Genomic DNA, 9,523 nt, shown 5'->3' with positions numbered 1-9,523 from the left:
TAATGGCTTCTCCCTCACGTGACTTTACAGCTCAGACACGCAATTTACGTAAGGAAATACCGCGCTGACTATAACATGCACGAGCGCGAGTTACCGTAGCTGCCCTAGTGCCGCATATTGAAGAGGCCAACAGCTACATGACATTATTTCAGGCATGGGCGACACATTGAGTCAAAATAAGGACCACTTTAATCCTATTTAATTGACCATGGGTTCTTTTAAATGATTAAGTTTTTATTTTTATTTTTTTATAATTAATCATATTTATTCTTTTCTAATTATTCATTAGAATATAATAAAAAATAATTTATAAATTTAGGGGCACATTATCTATGGATTAATAGTTATTAAAAATTCATCGACTTGTAAATGCAAATCCAATAAGATTCCGAATGTGTATAATAATAATTAAATTAATTCCTCTCTCATTTTCTGTTATGTTCTCCTCTTCGTCAAGTATACCCAACTTACTCGTAACAAGTCGAGGGCACGAAGGGTGGGTGTGTTAACAATTCGACATTGTAAGCGAAAAACAAGAGGAAATGATAGTTTTGTTGCCTTTGTTTGATCTTGTTTTTGCTTCAAACTAATGAGGGAAAAGAAGGTAATGCAACGGTGTAACGTCTAATATGTCTCAGATATCTTAGAGGGAGATGTCAAATGAAAAAGATTATAAAACATTACAGGCATAACGTAATAAAACGAGCCTCTCTTCCTGTAACAAATGTTAACGTGACTGACCTCTATTAGCTTGTGGAATGGTTGGCAATTGGCATGATGGGTGCCCTCAGCTTTCTCATTTGGGTGATGTAAAGGGTGTTTGTCTTTTGCTCCTCTTTCTGCAACAGCCAAAAGATCAGATTCTCATCTGCCTCCACTTTTCTTCCTTTGCGGAGATTCTCATCGCAGAGATGGGAGAAGAGAAAAGCAAAAGAGAGAGTGTTAGAGAGTCGAAGAGGGACAAGTTTCCCCAAAGAAGAATAACATGGATACGGAACTGAAAAATTCTAATAGGGACAACTTAACCCTTCAACTCTTACTTGTTTATGATAATACATTTAGTGTACAGAGACAAATATACTAAGTCGATAATCAACCTTTAAGGGCATGGATGTAACTCTTGAATAATGCCTAAAAAATACAAATACTAAACTCGTTCAACGATGAGTTTATTGTCTCCCTTGGTGTTTTATACTACGATTCATATTTTTCGGGGATAATGTTCATTTTAAACCTCGTCTCCAATCCCACCCACATCAAAATTACCCTTTTTCCACTGTCACTACTCCGTTTCCTCCAAAATCCATGGATCTCTGTCCCATGTCTGAATTTTTTTTTTTTTTGAAGTGAATCATATCACATTAGGGGTATCAAAGCTATGCGAGATATCATAAGCTCAAATAACTCGTGTCTGTGGGGAGGATATCATTTGGAGAGGGGATAATGCAACATATCTGAGGATTGAACTAGTGCCACTAGCAAGTTTAAGCATTAATTGAATTTAAGTTAATATTCAGTCATGTTTGTAGGAGAACGCTCAAGGGAGAGGGGTTAAAAAAATGGTTCAATCCAAAAATACCAAACTGTTTTCTCACGCAATGATTCAATCCAAAAAGACTAAAGCTTATACACAGTTTGATCGTCATGATCTTTTAACAAACAAACGAGAAATGAGAATTGAGCCTTTTTTTTTCTATCGGCTACCTTTCGATATACAACTGATATACACAGCACTACAAAAAACTTCTCGCCAAACCTTTGCTCAGCAGCAACAGGCTGCCAGACAGGAGATGATCCACCTCTTAGTGGCCTCCCTATATCACAACAAAAAAAAAAAAAAAAAAAACCAAGAAAATAATCCATGGATCCAAGCATATAGACAGACAGGTCTCCTTTTCTTTCGGACGCACAGAACCAAGATTGGAATTGTAGTCGTTACCATAAGATGCCCAAATCAGAGGGGAGCTCCCTCCGTTTAGTAGAACGAGTCAAGATAGCGATTGCAACTACTCCTCTTGAACTCCAGCAAACTGCCGTATGTACGGTCAGCCACCCCAACAAATAGAGCTTCAGTATCCGGGCTGAACGATATACCAGCAATTTCACCAAACAAGTCAATTTCCTGCGCCTTGCAGTAATCAGAGTTCGTGTTGAATATATGAACAAAATCAGCTGGCTCTGCCATAGCCATAAATTGGCCGTCTGCGGTGAACTTGATAGCACGAATGGCTCCCATCCTGCCTTTGATAACTGCCAGAGATGTGGAAAGATTTCTTACATCCCAGAGCCTGCACGTCGTATCCTGGTTTCCAGTGGCAAGAACTCGCCCATCAGGGTGCCATGCAGATGCAAAAGAATAGTCCAGATGACCTTTAAGAGTTCCGATTGTCTGCAGATGAAACTAGGAATCAGGCCTTCGCCACAACATTTCACTCCATTATGAGGACTTAACTGACGTTAAAAGGTCATGCTTACTTTTCCAGATTGGGCATCTGCGAGTAGGCAGTCTGCACTATCTCCAAGAACCGCAAGAAGCTTGCCATCAGGGCTTACAGATGTGTTCTGCACAGGCATACGAGTCAGTTTTTGCATGAAAAAAATGCATCCACTATGCTTTTACATGGATGTTAGACGGGGGTACAACTTACATTAACAGACCAGGGAAAGGTAAAATGGTTCAGGAGGACAAAATTTTCAATGTCGAAAACCCGCACTTGAGAGTCATTGTTGGCAGTCATCAAACGGGAGGACCCACTACAGTATAAGACCTTGTCAGCTTCTCAACTCCAAATGTAAATCCTACAGAAATAAGGCTTAAATTTAATTACTTGCAACTCCTGTAGATATCTACTGCATTGGTGATGGCATTTCCGTCAGTCGTAATTTTCGTGCTGAAGGTTACCCCAGGTCGGCTCAAATGCTGGCAAATTAAAAACTAATTGTTATCATGCAGTCGAAGACCAAAAAAATAAAAAAAAGTGTTTCAATATCCTCTTACATTTACATTTTATCATGAAGATTGTCTTACTCTTATCATGACAAACGAAAAAAAAAAATGACTTTTTCCTCTTAACGACTTCTTTTACCTTGCAAATAAGCTCCCCCTGAAAACCACCAGCGGCCATCAAATTGTCTTTCACAGACATGGTGCTTACTTGCACCCTTAAAAGGGACTGTGCAGAGGAACCACGAGGTTTCTGCAAGAGAAAACATGTTTAATCCTCTGAATTACTAAACTTAAGAGCTCACCCATACCCACAGAAAGATGAAAACTACTAATTTTTTCTTTTTGACAACAACAGAACATCAACTCTTAGAAAGCATAACAGTATCCTCACCAGGGTGGGTACAACAGCACCAGCAACATTGAGTACTTCTTTACCTCTTCGAAGCACAGATGACCAGTGCATCAGAGAGTAGTTTTGCATCATGTAAACGTCGTGCTTTGATGTTGCCCATAGCAAATTCCTCAGCTGCAAAGAGAGAAGGTAACCATGTCATTGCTTGTAACCAATGAGCGCAAAACATCATAAAGGTTCATACTTCAATGCATTGTAGCAGGACAAAACAAATCCATGGAAGCAACAAGCATGACTAGATTGCAACCACAAACCAAAGAAGACAACAAGCCTAGATATACCATACTACTGCTACCTCAACCATTGAAATTTTACCAGATAATTTCTTTTCATTCCCACTTACAAATGTTTTTTTTTTTCTGAAATGATCCACTTATAAATGTTCATTATAGTTTTGTTGCTTATTTTTTCCCACATGACCTAGCCTTCGTGCAACTTGTTAAAAAAAGCACGAGTTTTGAGTTTATTTCTTCGCATTGTTCGGATACTACGAATAACTAAGAATCTAGAAAGGCAAATTAACTGAAGATAAAAGTATGGTTTTAGGCAGACAACAGTTGCAAGGAGACATACTCTTTAATCTTGAATAATTTCGAAGTTAATAAAGAAGTTTGACAGAAATATAAGAATCCTGAGCTGATTTTGTGCGGGTGAGAAAAACGGCTACAACCAGAAGAGTTGAAATTCAAATTATATTGTAACACTACAACACAAATAATCATTACAAGGACAGACCTTAAAAGAAGTTATTAGACACATTTGGAGATCAGATACCCTAGAGAGCTATTTACAAATTTGCACATGGCAGCACTTCAGATGTTGGACGTACTATGTTGAAACCAATCCTCCCTGCCAAATGACTTAAAAGTAAACCTAAAGCAATATCATCATGTACACCACATACAAGGTCAACTTGCACTCAAATATGCACATGCCACCATGCAAGTGAAACAAAAACAATTCACAATTGAGCACATATCTAAACCACCCACCAGGGTCCTGAAGAAACTGAAATGCAAGAACCAGATTTAATAATGGAAATGGCAAAAAAAAAAACTTAAAAATTTTCCATGTCAGACAGATTAGCACTCGTGATGTTTGATACAAAGAGGAATAACCCCTCTATAAATTGAGTGTGAGATAAGGACACGGAAAACAACTAGCTCTTGCACTCATCAGAACCTTACTCTCCCTTTTCTCATTCCATCCCTGGTGAATTTTTTTAAAGAAAAACTCTGTTAGTTGGTTAGTTGAGCAATCAAATAATCCCATTAATGCTCAAGGTACACACTATTTCAGTGTAAGCTATACTAATACCCAGGTATTACAAAAAAATACATCAATTTTGGCACCAGGCACTTGATACGTAGGGATGTCCATTGAAGAAGGTAATGGTAAGTAATGACTAATACGTACCCATCATTCACACAAAAAAGATGACAAATCCTTCACACTACATGCACGATTAACAGAAACCTTGATACTCAACACAATATATGCTTGTGGCATGTTTAAGAGAAGATGTTGAAGAAGGTAATACCAAACAATCCCCAATTAAAGTCCACTGCGCAATGGCATAATTAGTTCCTCACAATGACCCTTCTAACCACATACAGGAAAATTTTACCCATACAAATTGGTGTCTATTTTGGGCATTCAGAATCCACAATTGATATCAATACAACTGAAGAGGGAAAAAGGCTAACGGAGCAAAGCATATCCCAGAGGACCAAAAAGAGGTATGAACCTGGTCTACCGGTAGATAACAAACATAGAGTGGATAATTGATGTTACATTCATTGTACTAGCAATTCACACCAGAGAATTAAAAACTCATCACGCCTACCCAAACTGTTAAAAAAAGTATCAAGACAATAAAGAAACTAACACAAACAAAGGCTGGAAACCACAACATAAAGAAGAATCAAAGCAGATAATTACATCCAGAGCTAAGAACTATGCACATGGAGAGAATGCAGGGCATTGATAAGATGAAGCCACAAAATGCAAATAGGTATATAATGGTCACAAAGTTCCCCTTCATGTTCCGTACAATACAATAAATGGGAACATGAGTGTCACATAGAACTTCTTTTAAATGGATAATATCCTAGCATACCATATGGGTGGGACGCCTTCCGCTACCTGCTCACAAAGAACTCCAACCCTGCTAATAATGCTGTCAAAATAGTAGTAGATTATGTGGCATTTCTCCCCTAAACGTAATAAGGTTGATTAAAAAACACATCAATAATACAAGAGAATTCACCACATCACCAAATATTGATCTCTTAAGTAAGACTAACAACAGAATGGAGCAATAAGAAAAGTAATTCAGAAATGCTCATCACCAACAGAATGGATATGTGTTTGAAAATGATCGAGTTTGTCAGAAAGCCATCACTCAGAAAAAGAAGATCAAAGTAGCAATCTGGATCAGACATTGCTTATACACAATGTAGGGAATGCTCTGTTAAAACCAATACCCCATTAAACCAGAAACAGAATCAGTACATAAGAACTAGGAAGAACCTACATCTCCTTATTAAAAACCAGAACAGTAGAGCAACTTAATTGTGCCTTTATAAACTTATAGAACGTAGACTGCAAGCCCACATCCACTAATACAGGATGTACCTTTAAAAGGTTATTGCTTTTACATACAAAAAGACACTGTATGTCAGCAGCCAGCAGTGAATGCAGGATTACACCTGCAACAGTCAGGACACAAGATTCCCACAGTTGCATAAAGTAGACGTGTGAAGAGGTATTTGACAGTTCAACCTCATTGATAATTGTACATTAAAATGAAAATCGTAGTAGAGAAATGAATCACCAGTCGTCAGCAGTTTGATAAAAATGATGGTTAGCAAATTGGCCAAAATAATTATCTGAAACACATTAAAATTCAAATAATACTTGAACCTAATAATATCTTCATCCTACACCACCAAAGGCCTAATAACAGGGGTACTTCCAAATCTAGTGACCTCTCAAAAGGACCATGTTCCAAAATCAAATGACACGAGCAAATGCCGTAAGAATGAATATTATAATTTAAAAGAGAAAAGATTTTGTTCATTAGTTAAAGAAGCATGATCATCGCAAACAGGCCAGTCGCATCCCTCACAAGAAGGGTACAAAATAATTATCCCTTACCTCCCTACAATAACAAGGATGTGTGAAGATTTAGATACTTCATTGAAGGCATGAGCAACAGTGGACGCTAAATATCCATATGAATTTAACAGACAAAACATGGAGGACCTGCAAAACTACAAGACTCATAAAATGTGTCATGCTAGTATAGCCACTAGTATAGCCAACTTTAGCTTAATGGCAGAACTGCCAAGAGAGAAATAATGGATTGAAACTAGTAAGTCCACAGATAACTACAACTTTTTAGAGATGAGATGTACCTCAACAGGATACCTACCTCTTGCAATTATCTGAGGAAGTCTTTAATATAAAAAATGCACATAAATCCCAAATTTAAGTTTTGACTAATAAATAAATTGAAAATGCTAGAGAACTCTACATGCACAAATGCATTTGCCAGTTAGAAAGAACGGAATAAACCAAATGCAGAACTCAGTAAACCAATGCCAAGATGCACTTGAAAAAATTTCAAAATTTCCCTTGGAAGTCATGATAAATATGTAATGAAAATGCAGATGATGCATTTTATTCATCTACTCTAGCTTTAAAGTATGCGAAATAGATAAACTTACTCCAAAAGGCAGAGAAAAGAAAATAGTGGAGTATAGAAGGAAGAGGTCTCTACCTGGAAATGAACAATAGTTGACTTGACAAGCCTGGTATTGAATTGAAAGTCATAGAAGACATCCCCCTTCTCTACTTGCTTGCATTCCTGTAATAAGAAAGTGTCAACAGTAGAAAGATTGGATGAAGACCACATGAAGAAGGGAATAAACCTAGTGATTGTTTAGAGAATGATCAATAAAATTCAAGAACTAGAAAAAAACTCATGACGTGCTTGGTCTCTGTTAAAAGAATAAAATAAGGGGAAAACCTCACTTTTGTCTTTTCTCTCTTGAGATGAGGAGATAAAGAGGATCTTGACAATTGTATAGGCTCAGCATGTTAACCACCATCACAGCTATATCAAATTAGATGTAAAGCCCCACCTTATATGTAAGCATGCCATGGACAAAGGGGGATGAAGCAGAAAAGTACAGTTTGGGTTATGAAAAATATGCCAAATGATTTTTCTTTCCTCCCTTAATGCATTTCAGGATTTTCGTGCATGTACACTTTCCATATGCAACAAAGAAAAAAACGATAATAAACATTATAGAAATTTATACTTCCATGTCGGTAGCATCTTTTGAACAAATACAAGGCCGCGCAGTGTGAACTAGCATCACATATGAGAGATGATTCTATTTTAGTGAATCTGGGGTGGCATACAAAATACGAGGAGCTAACCTTTTCCAGAGCTTCACGTGAGCGCGACAAGTTCTCGTAGTTCTTGTACTGCATAAGCCTTGTTTCCCGATATTTGTCCCTTGTAAAGTTCAACCTCTCCCACGGGATTCCTTGAATATCTTTTCCGTTCCGAGCTTCTAAGGCTGAAGTATCGGTCTTCTGCTTGCTCTGAAAAAGTTTCAACGCAAGAATTATTTCCTTAAATATTGAATGAATAGTATATGTCAACCATTTGTTATAAACTCTGGTTAAACATACCATATCCACATCATCTTCCTCAAAATCCGACTCGCTGCCATTTCTCTGCTGGGGATTTTCGTCTTCAAAAGCATCTTCATCGAAGTCAGTCATGTCATAGTAATCGTTAACAACGTATTCCAACTGGTCGTTCTGATATTGTTCCATTGTCCAGATAAAAATCTGAAGAAAAAATCATATAAAAATCGCAAAACGATACCCCCAGAAGAAAGAAGTAAAACAAAATGAAAGCAAAGAAGAAGATGAACAGAGAATATCAAGTCAACAGATATCTAGATTATGTTAACAAAAGAATCGGCACTAATCTGGTTAAATGAGAAACACGATGGGCGGAGTTACAGAAGGGAGGAAAAAGCACACACCCAGACAATTGTAAAACAAACAAAACAGAAATGTAACAAAAAAAAGAAGGACATCAAGCAACACTTATATTGTCTTGTCTCTACATAGACAATAATAAAAACTGAACTACGTGGTCTTGTCTATACATAGACAATTCCCAAAAATAGAGAAAGAAGAAATGTGCAACTGAAAAGAACTCAACACATACATATGTTCTCTGAAGCACAATTAGCTATCAAAATTATCCAGTCAGCAAATGGTGGCAATCCATCAAGACAGCCAGTGGGAGAACAAATAAGACAGACAGTTAAAACTCTATTTTATTCCTCTAAAGGAAAATCAATTGTACAGGACGAAGTAGAAACGATTTCCAACTTCACACTAAAAAGCAGAGAAATCCAGACTTCGTTCCTGGAATCACCAAAGCGCGACATAAATCTAAAACAACAGAACAGAAACAATATAAACTCAGCTAAAATCCAGAATCGAAGGAGGACATCGAAACAAAACACATCAGAGGAGACTTTCTACTTTGAGAACATCGAAATTCAGTCCACCAACTAAAAATCATAAATCAAAAACTAAGAAAATCACAGGTAATTGGATCAAGAGCAGAGCCATACCCGTAAACAGTCACGAGGACGAAGAAACCTTCCCCAATTAACGAGCTAAACAACAGAAAATCCTCACAACGAATAGATCTCAAACAGAAATCGAGAGCTACAAGGAGTTACAGAGGAAGAAATTTAGAAGAAAGTGAGATTTTTCGATCAGGAAGATCCCAAACGAGGCGGTTAGAGAGCGAGGAAGAAGACAACGGAAAACGCTTAGAAGAAGCTGAGGAGCTCGGCCAAGAGCAGAGAAGAGACTCTTACTTACAGACGGAAGGCAAGTGAGCAGTTAAAGTGGGACCCAGCAGTTAAGAGTGCGAAGAATCTAGGTTTTCGGGTGGGACCCCGCAACTCCCATCGCTGTTGACGTTTTGACGTTTTCGTGGTAGCGGTACCGAACCGGAACGTCCTTTCGGTGACCAAGAATATCTCCCAAGGCGGTTAAAGAGACAAATTTGGTAGTTATTAATTAGAAAAAAACATTGTTATTTCGGCCAGTCATTT

The 9,523-nt window shown here is 37.7% G+C and overlaps 1 protein-coding gene across 4 annotated transcripts; it reads right to left on the bottom strand.

Moving 5' to 3' along the window:
• Positions 1-1,591: 1,591 nt before the first annotated feature.
• Positions 1,592-9,244, bottom strand: LOC137936107 (uncharacterized WD repeat-containing protein C2A9.03-like). Of its 4 annotated transcripts, XM_068780659.1 has the most exons (10): positions 9,032-9,244; positions 8,067-8,228; positions 7,809-7,976; positions 7,144-7,230; positions 3,339-3,473; positions 3,087-3,197; positions 2,829-2,920; positions 2,649-2,754; positions 2,476-2,562; positions 1,592-2,389 (listed from the first exon to the last, which is right to left on the bottom strand). In XM_068780659.1, the coding sequence occupies exons 2-10, from the start codon at positions 8,211-8,213 to the stop codon at positions 1,976-1,978; spliced, it is 1,347 nt and encodes a 448-aa protein (XP_068636760.1). In that variant the 5' UTR covers positions 8,214-8,228; positions 9,032-9,244; the 3' UTR covers positions 1,592-1,975. The 4 variants fall into 4 exon arrangements, with proteins under 4 accessions (XP_068636760.1, XP_068636757.1, XP_068636759.1 ...); XM_068780656.1 differs by lacking the exons at positions 7,809-7,976; positions 8,067-8,228; positions 9,032-9,244 and adding an exon at positions 5,479-5,538 and having other exon boundaries at positions 7,144-7,163; XM_068780658.1 differs by lacking the exons at positions 7,144-7,230; positions 7,809-7,976; positions 8,067-8,228; positions 9,032-9,244 and adding exons at positions 5,479-5,538; positions 6,519-6,537.
• Between the last annotated feature and the right edge of the window lie 279 nt (positions 9,245-9,523).

This window comes from Aristolochia californica, unplaced genomic scaffold (genome assembly GCF_029961685.1).
Source record: "Aristolochia californica isolate CCGP_79_NKW_82.1479 unplaced genomic scaffold, dmAriCali1.0.hap1 SCAF_7, whole genome shotgun sequence".
Lineage (NCBI taxonomy): Eukaryota > Viridiplantae > Streptophyta > Magnoliopsida > Piperales > Aristolochiaceae > Aristolochia > Aristolochia californica.
The sequence above is the reverse complement of the archived record's forward strand: the minus strand, read 5'-3'. Positions and strand labels throughout refer to the sequence as shown.

Bases quoted from the DNA above. Each gene is read 5' to 3' on its own strand.
- LOC137936107 (XM_068780659.1), bottom strand. From the start codon at position 8,213: ATGGAACAATATCAGAACGACCAGTTGGAATACGTTGTTAACGATTAC. The intron at 7,977-8,066 runs GTATGTTTAACC...AAACTTTTTCAG, and splicing joins AGGAAGATGATGTGGATATG to AGCAAGCAGAAGACCGATAC. The intron at 3,198-3,338 runs GTGAGGATACTG...TTTCTCTTGCAG, and splicing joins GTGCTGTTGTACCCACCCTG to AAACCTCGTGGTTCCTCTGC.